Source organism: Pungitius pungitius, chromosome 10 (genome assembly GCF_949316345.1).
Source record: "Pungitius pungitius chromosome 10, fPunPun2.1, whole genome shotgun sequence".
Classification (NCBI taxonomy): Eukaryota; Metazoa; Chordata; class Actinopteri; order Perciformes; family Gasterosteidae; genus Pungitius; species Pungitius pungitius.
Window position 1 is genome coordinate 4,883,559 of NC_084909.1, and position 22,276 is coordinate 4,905,834.

Here is a 22,276-nt window from a genome sequence, read left to right on the forward strand (position 1 = left end):
AACGGCTTCACCTGGACTATTCTATAGGCTATGATGTAGATAATGTATATGTCGTGAACGCAAAACAAGGACCAGACTTGAGACTTTAATCAAAGCGATATGACAATGTTTATTTGTGACAGGAGTATTCAGTCCTGCAGTCATACGTGCACGGACCTGTTGCAATCTGTCTAGCAACAGCAATGAAAGGGCGCTTAATTCAAAGTGCGCTCGGAATATAAAGTCTTTAAGAGCATTCTTGATTGGTTCACTATGATGGAGGCAGCTCCTTTGTTTATGACCTTCGGGGAGCCCCATTGGAGCACAGGGATGTCCATCCCTTCAGGCTCTCGGATCATCACGTCTCCTGTTGTTCATGAGTTCACTGCATACTTGAGACAGTTTGTGTGTGTGAGACATGTTAGTCTCAATATTCTGTTTTATCTACATTTGACCCTGGGAGGGCGTGCAGTTCTTTAGCAACAGGTTCACTCCATTTTAAGGCTGTTTTGCGTGTGAGCCATGGTCACCCCGTCCCATGTATGGACGTGACCCTGAGAGTGTGTGCAGCCTTTTTATCAACATGTTTGTGTGCTCCGGGTCATACACAGCCTCCACTCGTTATTAGTATTCAATTATTGTTCAAGTGTAATTGCAGTCTAGCGTGAGCATGCATGATTATATTTAATCCTCAACATATAGCATAAATAAATACACTACAGGACCACTAGCAATAGAATAGAATAAAATAAATAATGGTATGTCTGTATGCAGGTACATGGGTTTCGAGGCTTTCAAGCAAAAGAAGTTAATAACAACTTGGACAGGAAGCTTTCAAGGAACTCTACTTTCTCGACAGTCAACTGCGCTCTCTAGCCGTGCGGCATTGGGTTACCCAGCTCCGATGGCCTGTCAGCGACGCGTCAACCACCTGCTTTGGACATGGAACAGTCATTGCGGCAGCAAGAAATCTTCGGGTCTGAGGTCCTAAAGCCTAGTTTATGGTCCTGCTTTTCAGAGAAACGCAGGGGCGTGCTTGGTTCCACCCTCTTCCGACCGATGTTCTTGCGGGATGCGATTGGTTGGCTAACATCCTTTCCATCCATCCTTTTCGCATAATACCGGCATTTTAAAGGATGCTAAGCGATTAATCAGATTGAATAGCTTCTGTCGGAAGTAATGTGGAAATAGGACCACTTATTCAACCAGTCATTGGCAAACTACAAGGACACCCATAGGGACTCTAATTCATGGCGGGAGATCTCTGCAAACGTCGGGTGGCTGGTTAAGGGGTCCGATAGTTCTGCAGGAGAACACGGGACAAATATGTCCGCGAACAGCGGAAACAAATGAACAAACAAACGGCTTTAACACACCAGACGTCGTTCTCTGGGTCGTCTTCAACAAGGGACGTTGCTCCACTGTGCTGGCAGTGAAGTTCTTTGAAGCACGTGCAGGCCCCTTTTAGGAACACTAATTGGGACGAGTCATAGACACAAGTGCGCGTAAGATGGAGCTGCATTGCAGCACCATGCAAGCTAAACTACACTCGCAGCATGTTGACGAGAGATTGCGTTAGAGTGAGAGGCTCTTTTGCCATATGCTTCATCTCAGGCGGACCTGCGTTTCCGTTCTGCTAGCAGGACATGGCGTCTTTGCAAACTGAATCTGGCAACAGGATCGGTACGGACAGAGCGTGGATGGCAGGGGTTTCATATGATTAGGGTAACCGCCACAACAGCGGTTCTGATCAGCAACTTGAGACAATGCAGGCCATCGTTTTTTGGGGAGGTTCAGTCAGAGCCACAGCTGGCTAGACCATGGCCTCCTTTCTTCAGATGATGGCATTTAGTGTGACAATAGAGTGCAGCATTAATATCAACTAAGGTTAAAATTCTTTTCTTAGCTGGCTGAAATATTAGATGGTCCACTTAAGGAAGTGAGTATCTACAGTACGCAAGACATTCGTTTAGGGGCAGCTACGTTAAACTATAAACAAAGGTATCTCCTCTTCATCCCTGCCACTAATGGGACGTTGAACTGCGGCAACCCCTACAGTCACAAACATCGAGGATGGTAAGTTGGGTTCAGGAAAGCTCTTTTCGTTGGGTGGTTGCCGATGTAGCAGTATTCCTCATGCAGGGTGCTGCAGCACTAAATGGTTCCCACAATATAGGCAGGGGATCTTCTCTCGTGTCCCTAGAAGTCCTTGCACGCCCGAGGGTTAGACTCGGTAATCTGGCTCAACTTGACAAGTTTGCAGTTCTAGGAAGTAGCAACTGCACTAGCACGTCGAATGGCAGCTGCTATCTGCTTTAGCTACTGTTAAGCATTTTAAACCCCCCTTATCTTCGCAGGTTGCGCACCGGCACTGGAGGTAGATCTAACCTGCGTTTTCTGAGCCCTCACCCCGGGAACGAGTCACTGGCAGGTTGCGAAATGTCGCTGCAATTTCCCGTCTCCAGACTTCCTATCGCCGCCCATGCGGCTCCGGACCTGGCCCATGCTCAAAGCTCCACTAGAGGCTGTCCTACACACGCTCAATACAGATAAGGGCTAGAGCTGCAGCAGCTACCCAAGTGAGTGACAAGCTCACCGCTGACAGGGCGGTGGTCGGCGGCGGCGGCTGCTGCGACGTTCCTCCAGCCTGACCATAACACGGTACTTGCAAGATCCCTGAAGCGGTAAAAGAACAGACAATCATGCATATAACTGGTGGTGGTGGTGTATTCCCTTGGCAATGTGGGGAGGTCACTTCAGCGTCCCCTTACAGTGGACCGCCGTGGTTCCTTAGTGTCCCTTGGAAGAGAGGCCGTAGGGTCCCATCAGGAGGTCATCATGCAAAGTTTGTGGGCCATGTGTGTAAGACCCACCATATGCCATGATTCAAGTGAGGGCCGTATGTGTAAGTCCCAGCAAGATGTCATCTTTACTATGGAGGGGGCCGGCTGTGTAAGACCCAGCAGATGACATCAGTCAAGTGAGGGCCGTATGTGTAAGTCCCAGCAAGATGTCATCTTACTATGGCGGGGGCCGAATGTGTAAGACCCATCAGGTGACATCATTCTAATGAGGGCCGTATGTGTAAGTCCCAGCAAGATGTCATCGTTGCCATGTTGAGGGCCGAAGGTGTAAGTCCCAGCAAGATGACATCATCCTAAGTTTGTGGGCCGAGTGCGTAAGTCACAGCAAGGCAACACAAGTTTCAAGGTCTGGGGCCGATTTCGTAAGACCCATCCAGGTAACCTTCTTTCTAAGTCTCAGTCTGGTAAACCCGGTGAGCGATCGGCAGTCCATTGCGACGTCCTATTCTGGGCTTGGACTCACCAGATCTCTTACCTCTGTTTTGACATCAACCCATGCAAGTTTAACTTCAGTCATGACTAACTTTTGGCGTTTGCTTAGGAATTTCACTACGGCAGTGGGTACGGTATTTATTTATTTACTTATTCGTAGAAAATAAATGTCTTTTGGGGATTGGGCTTATTGGACCTCACTATCCCTGCCTTCGGGGATAGTACTTCGTGATGGAGTCCAATCGCCAAAGACCTTGCACAATTCGTATTTTATGCTTGTGGAATAAATTATTGTATTACTATTAAACGAGTCTCTCCTGATTGAAATATAATTAATGCTTGGTTCTCTGCTAACCCTATTATTTAAGCCCATTATAACACCTATCAAACAGCAGAACTCGTGGGCTTAAATAATAGGGTTAGCAGAGTGCGGGAACCAAGCAATAATTATATATAGATATAGGAAACAGTTTAAGAATTCGGGCAGCGCACGCACTCCAATAATATAGCCAGGACAGCAAGGGAAATCCCTCTATCTTGACATGTGACTTTGGTATTGGACAGCCAGGTCTCCTTCAAACACAGTAGGCTGCTCTGTCGGAAATGAAAATCGTACAGGTCAGGTAGCTCATCCGTCTTATCAGGGTTCTGCCCACTTGATGCAGGAAGCCACAGCTGAAGAAGCATGTGACAACTATAAGAGATGAAAATTGGGGCCGTTTCACTCCTAACTTGAAATGTTCGGGCGACTCTCTAGAAAAGTATAAAACAGGGCAACAGAAGGAGGAATAAAGTGTTGTTGTTAAGTGCAGCCATTGTTTTGTCTTAGATATTTGATCACACTGATGATCATGAAACAAAAGGATGAAAAAAGACATTATAGATATTATGTTAGTGGCCTTCTCTAATTGCAAAGAAAGTTTTTGCACGAAGTTGCATGTTTCTTTTGCATGGGGACTGCTGGTCCCAGTGCAGGACATCAACAACAGACCGGTGTCCTGGGGATACGTGGATAATGTAGCGGACCAATGACAGCGAGGCTTAACCTTCTTGTTTACTGGATAAAGCATTACACGAGGTGGTAGATACATCAGGGATCTTAAGCATGAATAACATGATGATGTCGTAAATGGAACACATCAGGTTGTCTCTGAGGAAATTAGTTGGCTCAAGTTCTGAGTGTCAAAGGCCAGTGTTTAATCAAGTTAAACTTTAAGTTAATTGTTTATTCTCAACAAAAGTATGCATCTTCATCAAGTCTTAATAATTACAGCATTGATTAGAAGTCAAAGGTCACGAATATGGTTGTAAATCTGTGTCATCGGGTTTTGAAAGTGTCACACTCAGCACCCAGCTCCGCCTTCCACACCTGCCCCCCATCCACAATCAGCCCCGCTAGTTAAGCACTGCACTCCCAGCCTGTCATTGCCAGATTGTTCTTCGCGTCATGCAAGTCTCTCCAGCACTCTCCCATGGACTGATCTCCCGGTTTCGACCCTGCCTGTTCCCGACCTGTTCGCCTGTCTCCGCCCCGGTGAGCACCTCAGCCTTCTGTCCCCGACCACGAGTTCTGCCTGAGCGCCTCGGGTTTCCGTTTCCTGCTCCTTGGACTGCCCGGCGCTTCCGCTCCTGTGCTCTGCATCCCTGACCGGCCCAGCGATCGCACCAGCTGTTTCCCGGCATTTCCTCCCCGACCCTGAGGACCGAACTCTGCTCTGCCTCTCATCGAGCCTGAACGTCTGCTGTGAAGCCGTGTTTAATTGAACGCATTAGCTAAACTGTTAGTATTAAATATTATCATGCATGCTCACGCTAGACTGTAATTACACTTTAACAACAATAATAATTAGTGGAGGCCGTGTATACGGTGGCCGAGAAGGTTCAGACAAATACAAAAGCAACAACACAACCGCAAACGCCACAACGCAACACGAACGCCACAACACGAAAATACAAAAGCCACATCACAACCGCAAATGCCACAACGCAACACGAACGCCGCAACGCAACACGAACGGCGCAACACAACACGAAAGCGAAAACGGAAGTAGCTGCCCACGGGAGCGAGCGTATTTTGGAGGAACGCCCACGGGAGCGAGCGTATTTTGGAGGAACGGAGCTGGAGGATGCCAGATCGTTTAAGAAGTAAGTGAAACATGATTCCTTGCGGCTACAGTTAAAGTAAGGAATCATGTTTCACTTACTTCTTAAACGATCTGGCATCCTCCAGCTCCGTTGTTACGTGCCGACTGGTTTTTGAACCTACTGGTTTGGCTACGCGTGCGTGTTTGTTTTGCCCCGACAGCGGCAGATGTTGTCTGCCTCGGTCACCTGATCCGTCACACATTCGCAAACATATTGCTGAAAATGTTCAAAATGCATCCCATATCCAATGCAGCGATTATGATTGTATAAGTGAGCACTACATCACTGCCACGTATAAAGAAATAAATAAAAGAACATACGTTTATTAAAAGATCGCCACAACCTGGATTCGAACCCGCAGTCGAGCAAAATAGCAAAACTTTATAAGACGGCGGCGCTACGCCGTCGGCCAACCGAGCTGTCAGATGCCGCTACTGATTTCACTACTTATCATGAAATTGCAAATCGTCAGTGGCAAGAACATCTTTTGGTTCAGGGTGAGCCAAGACAACTGGTTTTTGGTGGCGTAGCGTGAAATACATAGTTCTGTCAGGTTTTCTAGCACATTGTCCCAGTAGGATTACTCTCTTAATAACATCTAAACGCGTAGCCAAACCAGTAGGTTCAAAAACCAGTCGGCACGTAACAACGGAGCTGGAGGATGCCAGATCGTTTAAGAAGTACGTGAAACATGATTCCTTACTTTAACTGTAGCCGCAAGGAATCATGTTTCACTTACTTCTTAAACGATCTGGCATCCTCCAGCTCCGTTCCTCCAAAATACGCTCGCTCCCGTGGGCGTTCCTCCAAAATACGCTCGCTCCCGTGGGCAGCTACTTCCGTTTTCGCTTTCGTGTTGTGTTGCGCCGTTCGTGTTGCGTTGCGGCATTTGCGGTTGTGATGTGGCTTTTGTATTTTCGTGTTGCGGCGTTCGTGTTGTGTTGTGGCATTTGCGGTTGTGATGTGGCTTTTGTATTTTGTGTTTTGGCGTTCGTGTTGTATTGTGGCGTTTGCGGTTGTGTTGTTGCTTTTGTATTTGTCTGAACCTTCTCGGCCACCGTACGTGTATGACCCGGAGCACACAAACATGTTGATAAAAATTAATTAGCACATCCCTACTGGATATTATGAATCTGTCTTTGTTGACAGGACATGTACCACAGTCCTTCAAGGTAGCTGTAATTAAACCTCTTCTGAAGAAACCTACCCTAGCTCCAGAGGTGTTGGCTAACTACAGACCCATCTCTAATCTTCCCTTCCTCGCTAAGATCCTGGAGAAATCTGTCGCGAATCAATTATGTGACTTTCTACAAAACAATGCTTTGTTCGAGGATTTCCAGTCAGGATTTCGAATGCATCACAGCACAGAAACGGCACTGGTGAAAATTACAAATGATCTTCTACTTGCATCGGACCAAGGACTTGTATCTTTTCTTGTATTGCTGGACCTCAGTGCTGCATTTGACACCATCGATCACCGTATCCTGCTGCAGAGACTGGAACACTTGATTGGCATCAAAGGAACTGCACTCAGCTGGTTTAAATCTTATTTATCGGATCGATCCCAGTTTGTGTTTGTGAACGGTGAATCATCGAGGACCACGAATGTTGGTCACGGAGTCCCACAAGGTTCTGTGCTTGGACCGATTCTATTTACCCTGTACATGCTTCCTTTGGGCGACGTTATCAGAAAACACCGCATAAACTTCCATTGTTATGCAGACGATACTCAACTGTATCTATCGATCAAGCCAGAAGACACCAACCAACTTGTTAGACTTCAGGACTGTCTTGGAGACATCAAAACCTGGATGACCTGCAACTTCCTGATGTTAAACTCGGAAAAAACGGAAGTTATCATGATAGGCCCAGAGCGCCTTCGAAGTCAGCTGTCACGTGATACAGTCTCTATGGATGGAATTGCTCTGGTATCCAACAGCACCGTCAGAAATCTTGGAGTTCTCTTCGACCAGGATATGTCCTTTAACTCTCATATAAAGAAGACTTCAAGGACTGCCTTTTTTCATCTACGGAATATATCAAAAATCAGGAACTTCCTGTCTCAAAGTGATGCAGAAAAACTAGTTCATGCATTTGTTACTTCTAGACTGGATTACTGTAATTCTTTGTTATCAGGCTGCTCTTGTAAATCGCTTAAACCTCTCCAACTGATTCAGAATGCTGCAGCACGTGTATTAACAAGAACTAAGAAATGGGATCATATAACTCCTGTATTAACTTCTCTGCACTGGCTTCCTGTTAAATCAAGAATAGAATTTAAGGTACTTCTCCTCACCTACAAGGCACTTGCTGGTGAGGCACCGTCTTATCTTAAAGAGCTTGTTACACCGTATTGTCCTACAAGGCATCTACGCTCCATAGATGCTGGGCTACTTGTGGTTCCTAGAGTTTTAAAAAGTAGGATGGGGGCCAGAGCCTTCAGTTATCAAGCTCCTCTTTTGTGGAACCAGCTTCCACTTTCAGTCCGGGGGGCAGACTCGGTCAGTTCATTTAAGATAAAGCTTAAAACGTTCCTCTTTGATATTGCTTATAGTTAGGGCTGGCTCAGGTTAGCCTGGACCAGCCCTTAGTTAAGCTGCTCTAGGCTTAGACTGCCGGGGGACTTCTTAGGACACACCAAGCCCCTCTCTCACTCTCACTCTCTCCTCCCACAATCATCCATGCTTTATTAATGTACATCACTAATTAAGCTTCTTTCCGGGAGTTTTTTGTGCTTTCTCGCCTAGCAGGTCTCCGTGGATCATAGTTTCGTGCGGACCCCGGTTCTAACTCCTGGCTCATGGCTCTGCTGACACCTGCTGCTGCCATCATCATTACTTTAAATATGATTCATATTACTGTCATCAAAAACCAACATCTTTCTGCTCTCCCTCCCCACAGAAGCCTCTGTGGATGGTGGTTCGATCTGATGGAGGTTGTCCCTGCAGTGGTCCTGCCGTACACCTCTTCTGCTACTTGCAATTACTTGTATCATTTCAGTTAGAGAAATTGAATGTATTGTACATCTTTTACATTGTTGATTCTGTACACATGACATCCATTGCAGTCTCTCCATCCCGGGAGAGGGATCCCTCCTCTGACGTTCTCCCTAAGGTTTCTTCCCTTTTTTCCCCATTGAAGGGTTTTTTTCATATTTTGGGGAGTTTTTCCTGTGCCGATGTGAGGGTTTCGGGACAGAGGATGTTGCATGTGTACAGACTGTAAAGCCCTCTGAGGCAAATTTGTAATTTGCGATTTTGGGCTATACAAAATAAAATGAATTGAATTGAATTGAATAAAAAGGCTGCACGCACTCTCAGGGTCACGTCCATACATGGGACTGGGTGACCATGGCTCACACGCAAAACAGCCTCAATATAGAGCGAACCTGATGCTAAAGAACTACACGCACTCTCAGGGTCAAATGTAGATAAAACAGAATATTGAGACTAACATGTCCCACACACAAACTGGCTCAAGTATGCAGTGAACTCATGAACAACGGGAGACGTGATGATCAGAGAGCCTGAAGGGAGGGACATCCCTGTGCTCCAATGGGGCTCTCCGAAGGTCATAAACCAGGAACCGCCTCCATCCTAGTGAACCAATCAAAAATGCTCTTAAAGACTATATAATCCGAGCGCACTTTGTATTAAGCGCCCTTTCATTGCTGTTGCTAGACAGATTGAAACAGGTCCGTGCCCGTATGACTGCAGGACTGAATAATCCTGATTGAAGTCTCAAGTCTGGTCCTTGCTTTGCTCAACACAACAAAACACTCCGTGCCGTGCTGCATTCGGCTCCGCCACACGCCCATGACAGAAAAAGATGATTGAATTTCTATCACTGAATATTTATGCACTGAAATTATGTATCTGAATGTTTTTCAACATTAAAATACTGCAAAAAATTCAACCTAAAAAACACCACTGTTAAAACATTCGGCCGCAAAAAAAAAATCATGGTTACAATATTCAGCCCAAAAAATTCAGCCGCAAAAACACCAACATCTGGGACACTAAGGAAGAGCAATTGATTCTAGATTCAAGATCAGAAGCGTGTGTCAAGCAAAAAGGAGCGAGCACCCAATACAACTTGGGCTTGTCGGAAAGCTTGGTGACCGGATTGTACATAATAATAATAAAGGGGCTTTAACTCTTCTTTATGCCATCACTTCCATACACAACAGGCAAGTCTATACATTATATAGCTGTTTCAACTAATTTTTGATTATTTGATCATTTCAACATGTGTTAATTTTCCTTCTGATGTTTCTATTGATGGATTTTTGTTTTTTTGTTACTATTTGCATTCATTGTATTTTTTGCTTGTGTTTTTTATTCTCCACAATTTCACTATCATATATTTTCCTTAGAGCTTCACAATACGGTCAACGTCCAAACAGATAGTGGGAAATTTTCTCAAAAAAAGGAAGAAATGAAAGCACCTTGTGCAATGCTAACAGGGTTGAGTGAGTGCAGACAGAACTAGCAGTGCTCTTCAGAGGGGGGGGTTAGGTTGTGGGGCTAAACACTTCCGTGATGAGTCTATCAGTCAGGATTACGTTATCAAGTGTACGCAGAAAATTAGAGCAAGGTGAGCTCCATCAATGTTTAGGGTCAACTCTTAATTCAATTCTTAGTCATTTCTATGCTTCCATTCCCAGCAGGCTTATTCTTGCATGTTTACCCCCTGCAGATTTAAAAAACAGATAAAAAATGACATAAGGGACAGTATAAAAGAACACAGTGAGAGGAATAAAGTTTGATTGTTGAACATAAAACCTTCATAGTTCATGTTGAACTGAGGATCTGATATCTCACCCTCATTCAGTCAAGAAGAAGATATGATGACTAAACTCCTCATGGACCACCATCAAGATTTGATTATAAGAAATGACATAGCAATCCATAATGCAAATGTCATGTAGCCAAACCCCCCAATGCATCCAAGAAGAGTATAAAGATCAGCAGAGGTTCTTGTCTTGTTCAGTTGGGAGGGTCGCAGCAACAGACCGGAGGCTTTCATACTTGGTAGATACCTTGAGCCTTGAGTGTAGAATGTGACTTAATTTTCATATATTGTTTGCTATTTGTTTTGTGATTACTGATATCTTTATCCTCATTTGTTTTCGCAGGTGACTGAGAAGACAGGTGTTTGTGTCATTTATGAGCCATAGAAGCAAAGTTATAGACCAGAGTGCATTTGGCTTTTTTACATTGACCAGTGTGGTAGAACACCGTGTGCTGCTGGTTTACTCTGGTAGGAAAAGATCTCGGTTAGATTTATCTCAGTTCGATGTGGACAATTGTTTAGGACAATATTATAACTAATAATTTTATATGAATTTTGTTCAAACCAATGTCATTTTGTGATTCTTTGTTTCTGTATTCTTGAATGTAACAGACAAGAAAAGTTCCTTGATGGTTTTGCCTGCCTCACATTACAATTATAAGAACATTTAAATGCAGGTAGAATATTGAGTTGAGGCATTATTCAAAAGGTTAAGAGATAACACTATTACTGAGTCAGCTTTACTGCTACATCCTCTATGACTCACGTTGTTGTACGCATAGTGCGCATCAAAAAAATGCAAAACTCCACTGAGGTTGTGTCTTTTGTGCTGTCTGCCTATGGTAACATTGGAAACTTAAAATACTTGTATTTCAGCATAATACTATTATGGTACAGCTCAATTTGGGTGTCAAACACAATTCTTATTGTGGTCATATATAAGGACAGAGGATTGCATGAGCCAATGTATTTATTATTATGTCATTTGTTTATGAATGAAATAAGTGCAAGCACATCACTATATCCTCTTCTGCTCTCACAGATGTTTTCAGATACACATGAAGTGACGTTGCCATGGTGTTTTCTGCAGATGTTTTGTATTTACATATTTGGTTGTGTTGAGTTATGCAGTTTAACAGCTATGGCCTATGACAGATATGTCTGTATCTGTCATCCTTTACACTACAATGTTTTAATGAGCAACAGGAGAGTAGTTAAGATCATTCTGCTTGTTTGGATCTATTCATTTTCTAGCTATATGTTCTCATTTTCATTCATCCTCCCTTTGAAGTTTTGTGGAAATGTTATTGACAAAGTGTTTTGTGACCAACAGTTAGTAATTAAACTTGCATGTTCAGTCTCGCTAATTACCAGCATATCTGACTTGTTTATTGGCTTTATGTGTGGGGTTCTCCCATTGAGTCTCATTTCAGTGTCTTATATAAAGATTTTATGGGTTTGTCTAATTGTGTCAAACGAAAGCAAAAAAAAAGTCATAACAACCTGCACACCTCAGATTGTCTCATTGGCAAACATTTTTGTCAGTGCTGCTTTTCATTTTATTTATTACAGGTTGGATGTTGGTTATTTACCAGATGAAGTGCAAGTTATTTTATCGACATATCTCCTAATTTTTCAACCAATGATCACTCCTTTTATGTACGGACTTTACCTTCCAAAAATAAGACACTCGTATAAAAGACTTCTGTTTGATAGAAAATAAATATGTTGGATGTTTTACATTGTGATGTCATTTTCTTTGGTGTCATTGTTCTACCATTAAAACGTGTTTTAAGTTAAAATATTTCTCTTTATGTGGCAATATATATCTCATCTTGCTCTGTCTGCTCAGAGGAACCAACATGTTTCATAAAATTAGACTGTGATGGTAGATTAATGTAGTGTAATGATTATTATGAAGTTATTAAAGTCCTGCTGTAACACCAAGCACAGTACTTCATGTATTGATGAGGTCGGAATCAGACTGGATTGTAAATGTGTGAGAACTCCTCACATCAGGTCAGTTTAAAGGTCACAGGGAGGTCTTGGCTACATGCTACATGCTGCAGTTCACTGGCTGCTGGCCAATAGAGGGCCACGAGGCCTGGCCCCACCTTTAGCCAAAAAATAATATATATATATATATATATATACACATTTTTCTTTTTCTGTTTTTAATTATAGTATTAACACATTTCATAAATTATCAAGGATTTTGTATTTGTGTTTTTGAAATATGGAATATACCATGTCATATTTATAAAAAATAAGATATCTGTACGGTGGCCGAGAAGGTTCAGACAAATACAAAAGCACCAACACAACCCTAAACACCACAACACAACACAAACGCCACAACACAAAATACAAAAGCCACATCACAACCGCAAATAGTAGGTTCAAAAACCAGTCGGCACGTAACAACGGAGCTGGAGGATGCCAGATCGTTTAAGAAGTAAGTGAAACATGATTCCTTGCGGCTATTTAACTAACAAACTAACGTTAGCTAAATGGCGCCACGCATCTTTTAGCTAACGTTAGTTAAACTTTAACTGTAGCCGCAAGGAATCATGTTTCACTTACTTCTTAAACGATCTGGCATCCTCCAGCTCCGTTCCTCCAAAATACGCTCGCTCCCGTGGGCAGCTACTTCCGTTTTCGCTTTCGTGTTGTGTTGCGGCGTTCGTGTTGCGTTGCGGCGTTCGTGTTGTGTTGTGGCATTTGCGGTTGTGATGTGGCTTTTGTATTTCGTGTTGTGGCGTTCGTGTTGTGGCGTTCGTGTTGTGGCGTTTGCGGTTGTGTTGTTGCTTTTGTATTTGTCTGAACCTTCTCGGCCACCGTATATCTGGGCACCCAAGTAATCAGTCACACAGCCAGCGGTATCCAAATCGGCAGGAAAAACCACACGGACACTGGTCAAGACACGGCAAAGACACATTATGAACTGCTGGTAAGCTCACTGGAAACGGACTGGGACAAACTGGCACAGAGCAAGTGATGGACAGACTAATTACACAGTGCAGGTCAAGCAAGGAGACACGAGTGGAGACGACCAGGGAGGAGCTTGTTATCACACAGGAAGAGGGAGATGCCTGAAGTCACCGAACACACCGACAACCAGAGAGTGAACAAGCTACACAGAAGGACGTAGCGGGACAATTACAACCTGCACACCTCAGATTGTCTCACTGGCAAACATTTTTGTTAGTGCCGTTTTTTCATTTTGATATGGGCTATCTAACCGAATGAATTGTACATTATTTCATCCATATACAGTATCTCCATATAATTCAACTAACATTTTATTTTGTATAGCCCAAAATCGCAAATTACAAATTTGCCTCAGAGGGCTTTACAGTCTGTACACGTGCAACATCCTCTGTCCCGAAACCATCACATCGGCACAGGAAAAACTCCCCAAAATAGGAAAAACCCTTCAATGGGGAAAAAAGGGAAGAAACCTTAGGGTTACATGAAAATATTCTGGTGATGAACATAAATCCTCAAAGGATCGGGGCCTTCATGGTTCATGTTGAACTGGGGATCCAATGTCTCTTCCTTATTGAATCATACTTTAAAGAAGATAAGATGATCAAACCCCTCATGGACCACTAACGCGTCCAGAATTTGATTATATAAAATTACATAGCAATCCATTATGCAAATGTCATGTAGCCCAATCCCCAATGCATCCAAAAAGAGTATAAAGATCAGCAGAGGTTCTTGTCTTGTTCAGTTGGGAGGGTCGCAGCAACGGACCGGAGGCTTTCATACTTGGTAGATACCTTGAGCCTTGAGTGTAGAATGTGACTTTATTTTCATTAATTGTATGCTGATTGTTGTGTGAATACTTATATCTACATCCTCATATGTGTTCACAGGTGACTGAGAAGACAGGTGTTTGTGTCATTTATGAGCCATAGAAGCAAAGTTATAGACCAGAGTGCATTTGGCTTTGTTACTTTGACCATCGTGGTAGAACACAGTGTGCTGCTGGTTTACTCTGGTAGGAAAAGATCTCGGTTAGATTTATCTCAGTTCGATGTGGACAATTGTTTGTGACAATATTATAACTAATAATTTATATGAATTTTGTGATTTTTTCTTTGCATGATCTCAAATGTAACAGACGAGAAAAGCTCCATTAATCAAAAGCATAACAGATAACACTATTACTGAGCCGTCTTTACTGCTACATCCTCTATGACTCACGTTGTACGTATAGTGCGCATCAAAGAAATGGAGAACTCCACTGAGGTTGTGTCTTTTGTGCTTTCTGCCTATGGTAACATTGGAAACTTAAAATACTTGTATTTCAGCATAATACTATTATGGTACATCTCCATTTGTGCGACAAACACAATTCTTATTGTGGTCATATATAAGGACAGAGGATTACATGAGCCAATGTATTTATTATTAGGTCATTTGTTTCTGAATGAAATAAGTACAAGTATGTCACTATATCCTCTTCTGCTCTCCCAGATGTTTTCAGATACACATCATGTGACGTTGCCATGGTGTTTTCTGCAGATGTTTTGTATTTACATATTTGGTTGTGTTGAGTTATGCAATTTAACAGCTATGGCCTATGACAGATATGTCTGTATCTGTCATCCTTTACACTACAATGTTTTAATGAGCAACAGGAGAGTAGGTAAGATCATTCTGCTTGTTTGGATTTATTCATTTACTAACTATATGTTCTCATTTTCATTCATCCTCCCTTTGAAGTTTTGTGGGAATGTTATTGACAAAGTGTTTTGTGACCAACAGTTAGTAATTAAACTTGCATGTTCAGTCTCACTACTTGCCAACATATCCGACCTGCTTTTTGCCTTCATGAGTTTAATTATACCATTGAGTCTCATTTCAGTCTCTTATATAAAGATTTTGTGGGTTTGTCTAATTGTGTCAAACGAAAGCAAAAAAAAAGTCTTAACAACTTGCACACCTCAGATTGTATCATTGGCAAACATTTTTGTTGGTGCCACTTTTCATTTTATTGGTTCCAGGTTGGATGTTGACTTTTTATCAGATGAAGTGCAAGTTATTTTATCCATATATCTCCTAATTTTGCAACCAATGATCAATCCTTTTATGTACGGACTTTACCTTCCAAAAATAAGACACTCGTATAAAAGACTTCTGTTTGATAGAAAATAAATATGTTGAATGTTTTACATTGTGATGTAATTTTCTTTAATGTAATTGTTTTACCAATAAAAACATTTCTCTTCTGTGGCATTGATGTAAATATATCTCATCTTGCTCTGTCTGCTCTGAGGAAACAACATGTTTCATAAAATAAACTGTGATGGAAGATTAATGTAGTGTAATGATTATTATGAAGTTATTAAAGTCCTGCTGTAACACCAAGCACAGTACTTCATGTATTGATGAGGTCAGAATCAGACTGGATTGTAAATGTGTGAGAACTCCTCACATCAGGTCAGTTTAAAGGTCACAGGGAGGTCACAGCTACATGCTACATGCTGCAGTTCACTGGCTGCTGGCCAATAGAGGGCCACGAGGCCTGGCCCCACCTTCAGCCACAAAATAATATATATATATACACATTTTTCTTTTTCTGTTTTTAATTATAGTATTAATACATTTCATAACTTATCAAGGCTTTTGTATTTGTGTTTTTGAAATATGGAATATACCATGTCATATTTGTAAAAAATAAGATATCTCGGCACCCAAGTAATCAGTCACACAGCCAGCGGTATCCATATCGGCAGGAAAAACCACACGGACACTGGTCAAGACACGGCAAAGACACACTATGAACTGCTGGTAAGCTCACTGGAAACGGACTGGGACAAACTGGCACAGAGCAAGTGATGGACAGACTAAATACACAGTGCAGGTCAAGCAAGGAGACACGAGTGGAGACGACCAGGGAGGAGCTTGTAATCACACAGGAAGAGGGAGATGCCTGAAGTCACCGAACACACGACAACCAGAGAGTGAACAAGCTACACAGAAGGACGTAGCGGGACAATTATAACCTGCACACCTCTGATTGTCTCACTGGCAAACATTTTTGTTAGTGCCGTTTTTTCATTTTGATATGGGCTATCTAACCGAATGAATTGTACATTATTTCATCCATATATCTCCATAAAACGATCAGCCCCTTTATGTGCAGATTTTTCCTACCCAAAATAAGACAATTGTTTAAAAGTCTTCCGTTTGATAGAACATGAATATGTTGCATATTGCACACGCTGCAATTCGATTTATTTGTTTTTACCATAAAAAAAACAGAATGTTAATGTGGCAGGGTGATTGATATAAAGTTAATACAGGTCTATTGCAACAGCAGGTAGATTTTTGCACAACGTGTAAAGATGTTTATACATTACATATCTTATATACACTCACCGGCCACTTTATTAGGTACACCTGTCCAATACTCGTTAACACTTAATTTCTAAGCAGCCAATCACATGGCGGCAACTGAGTGCATTTAGGCATGTAGACATTGTCAAGACAATCTCCTGCAGTTCAAACAGAGCATCAGTATGGGGAAGAAAGGTGATTTGAGTGACTTTGAACGTGGCATGATTGTTGGTGCCAGAAGGGCTGGTCTGAATATTTCAGAAACTGCTAATCTACTGGGATTTTCACGCACAACCATCTCTAGGGTTTACAGAGAATGGTCCGAAAAAGAAAAAACATCCAGTGAGCGGCAGTTCTGTGGGCGGAAATGCCTTGTTGATGCCAGAGGTCAGAGGAGAATGGCCAGACTGGTTCGAGCTGATAGAAGGGCAACAGTGACTCAAATAACCACCCGTTACAACCAAGGTGGGCATAAGAGCATCTCTGAACGCACAGTACGTCCAACTTTGAGGCAGATGGGCTACAGCAGCAGAAGACCACACCGGGTGCCACTCCTTTCAGCTAAGAACAGGAAACTGAGGCTACAATTTGCACAAGCTCATCGAAATTGGACAATAGAAGATTGGAAAAACGTTGCCTGGTCTGATGAGTCTCGATTTCTGCTGCGACATTCGGATGGTAGGGTCAGAATTTGGCGTCTACAACATGAAAGCATGGATCCATCCTGCCTTGTATCAACGGTTCAGGCTGGTGGTGGTGGTGTCATGGTGTGGGGAATATTTTCTTGGCACTCTTTGGGCCCCTTGGTACCAATTGAGCATCGTTGCAACGCCACAGGCTACCTGAGTATTGTTGCTGACCATGTCCATCCCTTTATGACCACAATGTACCCAACTTCTGATGGCTACTTTCAGCAGGATAAAGCGCCATGTCATAAAGCTGGAATCATCTCAGACTGGTTTCTTGAACATGACAATAAGTTCGCTGTACTCAAATGGCCTCCACAATCACCAGATCTCAATCCAATAGAGCATCTTTGGGATGTGGTGGAACGGGAGATTCGCATCATGGATGTGCAGCCGACAAATCTGCGGCAACTGTGTGATGCCATCATGTCAATATGGACCAAACTCCCTGAGGAATGCTTCCAGCACCTTGTTGAATCTATGCCACGAAGAATTGAGGCAGTTCTGAAGGCAAAAGGGGGTCCAACCCGTTACTAGCATGGGGTACCTAATAAAGTGGCCGGTGAGTGTATATATCAATAGCTTTTGCCACCAGAGGCTCCTGACATCCCTGCTGTTTAAAGGGGGGGGGGGGCTACAAGTTGGAAAATGTTACACAACACCTGTCTAAAATCATTAAATAGGACTTTTATTAAATAAAGTATATAACTGGCAATTTTGTATGACATTCGATTGACCCATGCTTTTTAAAATTCAGCTGGCTCTTTCTAATCTTGACTGCTTCTAACAGTCAACCTCAATGAAAACACCTCACAACAGGCTCACACTATGTCAAGGCATCCTTGGGGTCGTAAGTTTCTCATGATTGAAACAAATGAATAAAAGCCACTACGAATGCAAGCAATTGGCTCAACATTTTTGTAGATTAAACTTAAAATAGCTTTTAGCTTTTGCCCAAATGAGCAGCAAAGCAACACCTGAGTGGTACGCATAAGTGTGTGTACTATTTCTCACTCACTGAAATGGCCAATGCAGATTGTACCTCAGGTAGCTCATCCATAGGAGCGGACATTACATTACATGTCAGTTAGCTGTCGCTTTAATCCAGGGTTCTGTTCTGTCCACTTGATGCAGGAAGCCGCGGCTGAGGAAGCTTGTGCCGACTACAGGAGATGAAAAGTGAAGCCGTTTCACTCCTGGCTTGAAATGTTCGGGCAAAGTATAAGACAGGGGGGCGTCTTCTGCAAAAGAATGATAAATAAAGTGTGATTGTTAACTGCAGCCAATGTTTCTTCTTAGAGATTTGATCACGCTGATGACCATAAATCAGAAGGTATAAAAAAGCATAACAAACAAAAATAATAAGACACAATAACACAAATACTACACAGATGCCAGGCGACACATTCGCCAGAAAGGGGGCGACAGCTTAAATGTGTACAAGACAATTGTTTTGGGTCAGATGGTTTTGCTAAAATGTATCTGATGTTTGAGAATGCATACAATTTGTTTTCAATAAGGCATAAGATATGGATAGATAAGCCTTTGTCATATATGAATATAAGGTTGGTCCCCTTCTCTCATTGCATGGGGAGTTTTGCACAGAGTTGCATGTTTCTCCTGCATGGGGACTGCTGGTCCCAGTGCAGGACATCAACAATAAAACTGATATCCTGGGGATAGATGGATGATGTAGTGGACCCATGACACTGAGGCTTAACCTTCTTGTTTACTGTGATGCAGCATTACACGAGGTGGTAGATACATCAGGGATCTTAAGCATGAATAACATGATGATGTCATTAATGGAACACATCAGGTTGTCTCAGAGGAAATGAGTTGGCTCAAGTGTCACAGGCCAGTGTTTAATCAAGATAAACTTTCCTTAAAGTACTTGTTTGTCACACTAAAAGTATGCATCTTTATTGAGTCTGGTGAAGTTGTTACATGTTATGCTTGACATGTTTTTATTGACAGAAGCAAATAAAACTATTTGTCAGCTTTATCAGACTTGTCATACTTTTTATAAAATGTGTCAAACTAAACTAATATGAGAAAAACAGTCAACAACATATTTGTTTCCCAAAGTACAGGAGCTAATTTAAAAGTTATGTTCTGTTTACTGCTATTCATCATATAAACAGGGTTCAAAATATCTTCTTTTGCTCTTCAGGGAGCTAACAGGACCTGAAAAATAATATCTATGTTGATTTCCTATGGTGACCACCACTATCAGAAAAGGAAGTTAGTCAATGCAGTTAAACATTTTCTTATGCGGCCCATCAGCCAAACAGAAGGTTCCTCGTATTTGGACAATAAACGTACGATACAGACCACATGAACTGTAACTCTAAACCCCAAAGCAAGGTCTATAGCACAAAAGGTTTTAGAGTAAGGCCTGATACCCTGTCATTGTTCCACCTCAACAAAAAGGTATTGCATGAGTTGGAGGTCAGAGGTCAGAGGTCGCAATAGGCCAGTCCATAGACTGCCTTTGCATGTGGTGATTTTCCTTTTTTTTTTATTTGATGCCTTTTTTTTTCATTGGTATTTCTATTTGTGCCGATTTTTTTGTTTGCTTGAGGTTGTTTTGTTTTTCACAAATATTACCATCATCCAGCTTCACAATCAGGTCAATATCCAACAAGGGAATAGGAAAAGATGTTTTCTTAAATCAAACCTTGATGGCTGAAAAAAAGGGAATGAAGGCCATAATAATATTTGACCCTTATCTCGTCCTTTTATTTGCAAGGTTTCCTCTCAAGAGCCCTCAACATGGCGAAGGCGATCCGGCACCTCGTCCAATGCTAACAATGCTAACAGGCAAGAGTGCAGACAGAACTAGCGGTGCTCATTAGAGGGGGAACCAGTTGTGGGGCTCAACACTTCTGTGACAACTCTATCGGTCAGGATGACGATATCAAGTGTAAGCGCCAAATGAGAGCAGTGCAGGCTCCTTTAAATCTCCTTTTCCCATGATCAATGGTTTGGGTCAACTCTTAGTTTAATTGTTATTGTTTCTTTGTGCAAACATTCCCAGGAGGATTTTTCCACTTTCACCTCCTACAGGTACAGAAGAAAAGAACACAAGCCCAACTCCCCAATGCATCCAAGAAGAGTATAAAGATCAGCAGAGGTTTGGGTCTTGTTCAGTTGGGAGGGTCACAGGACCGTAGGCTTTCATACTTGGGCCTTGTTCATATATTGTTTGCCATTTGTTGTGTGAATAACGATATCTACATCCCCATATGTTTTCACAGGTGACTAAGAAAACAGGTGTCTGTGTTATTTATGAGTCATAGAGGCAATGTTATAGACCAGAATCCATTTGGCTTTGTTACATTGAGCAGTGTGGTGGAACACAGTGTGCTCCAGGTTTACTCTGGTACGAAAGGATCATTGTTTAGATTTATCTCAGTTGATGAAGAAAAATCAAGTAGAATATTTATTTATATTTATTTATTTGAGGTATTTTTTCAAAGGGTAACAGATAAGACTGTTGCATAGTGCGCTTCAAAAAATGGAGAACTCCACTGAGGTTGTGTCTTTTGTGCTGTCTGCCTATGGTAACATTGGAAACTTCAAATACCTGTATTTCAGCATACTACTATTATGGTACATCTCTGTTTGTGTGTCAAATACAATTCTTGTTGTAGTCATATACATGGACAGAGGATTGCATGAGCCAATGTATTTATTATTAGGTAATTTGTTTATGAATGAAATATGTGTAAGTACATCACTATATCCTCTTCTGCTCTCACAGATGTTATCAGATACACATGAAGTGACGTTGCCATGGTGTTTTCTGCAGATGTGTTGTTTCTCCATATTTGGTTGTGTCCAGTTATGCAATTTTACAGCTATGGCCTATGACAGATATGTCTGTATCTGTCATCCTTTACAATACAATGTTTTTATGAGCAACGAGAAAGTAGGTAAGATCGTTCTACTTGTTTGGATCTATTCATTTACTAGCTATATGTTCTCATTTTCATTCATCCTCCCTTTGAAGTTTTGTGGAAATGTCATTGACAAAGTGTTTTGTGACCAACAGTTAGTAATTAAACTTGCATGTTCAGTCTCAGCACTTACAAGTATATCTGACCTGTTTTTTGGCTTCATGTGCGTGGTTATACCATCTAGTCTCATTTCATTCACTTATATAAAGATTTTTTGGGTTTGTCTAAATGTGTCAAAAGAAAGCAAACAAAAAGCCATAACAACCTGCACACCTCAAATTGTATCATTGGCAAACATTTTTGTTTACGCCACTTTTCTATTTGTGGCATCCAGGTTGGATATTCACTATTTTCCAAATAAACTGCGCGTTATTTTATCCATATATATCCATCTACTTCATCCAATGATAACCCCCTTTATGTACGGACTTTACCTGCCCAAAATAAGGCAATCGTGTAAAAGATTTCTGTTTGATAGAAAATAAATATGTTGGATATTTTAAACTGTGTTTAATGTTCTTTCATGTAAGTGCCTCACCATTAAAAAAAAGAAATCTTTAATGTGGCACGGATGTATATCGAGCAAGAAAAGTTATATTCAGTGCATCCTTGCATTATGACTCTGCAGTTAAATATTTAACAATCATTTTAACACAGTTTAACATAATAAGGACATCTTATTCAAACAATTCAGTTCATTAACAAATCTATATGTATAACAATATTCCGAATGTGATAAAACTACTATGTCATAACTATTATAAATATCCAATATAAACATAAAAAATATCTCCAAACTTTCGATTCCTTTATCTAAATTATTTTAAAATTCCCATGTTATTAAAGGATGGTATCGCAGCTCTGCCCACACACTAGTGTTCTGTTGCTGTTTTATCCACTTGTCAGGCGTTTGGTCCCGTTATTGCTAGTGCAACGCTAGCTAGCGCCATGTTAGCGCCATGTTAGCGCCATGCTAGCTATCTCCCTGCTAGTGCTACGCTAGCCAGCGCCATGCTAGCGCCATGGTAGTGCTATGCTGGCTAGTGCTTATGGATGTGGTACC

The 22,276-nt window shown here is 41.9% G+C and overlaps 3 protein-coding genes across 3 annotated transcripts; all 3 read left to right on the forward strand.

The window, feature by feature from the left end:
- Positions 1–11,010: 11,010 nt before the first annotated feature.
- Positions 11,011–11,937, forward strand: LOC134132800 (putative gustatory receptor clone PTE01). Its single transcript, XM_062564904.1, has one exon. The coding sequence runs from the start codon at positions 11,011–11,013 to the stop codon at positions 11,935–11,937; it is 927 nt and encodes a 308-aa protein (XP_062420888.1).
- Positions 11,938–14,453: 2,516 nt separating this feature from the next.
- On the forward strand, positions 14,454–15,380 carry LOC134132782 (putative gustatory receptor clone PTE01). The gene has a single exon (XM_062564809.1). It carries the CDS (start codon positions 14,454–14,456, stop codon positions 15,378–15,380), a length of 927 nt encoding a protein of 308 aa, XP_062420793.1.
- A 5,391-nt stretch (positions 15,381–20,771) lies between these two features.
- On the forward strand, positions 20,772–21,698 carry LOC119229249 (putative gustatory receptor clone PTE01). The gene has a single exon (XM_037489468.2). It carries the CDS (start codon positions 20,772–20,774, stop codon positions 21,696–21,698), a length of 927 nt encoding a protein of 308 aa, XP_037345365.2.
- Positions 21,699–22,276: the final 578 nt, after the last annotated feature.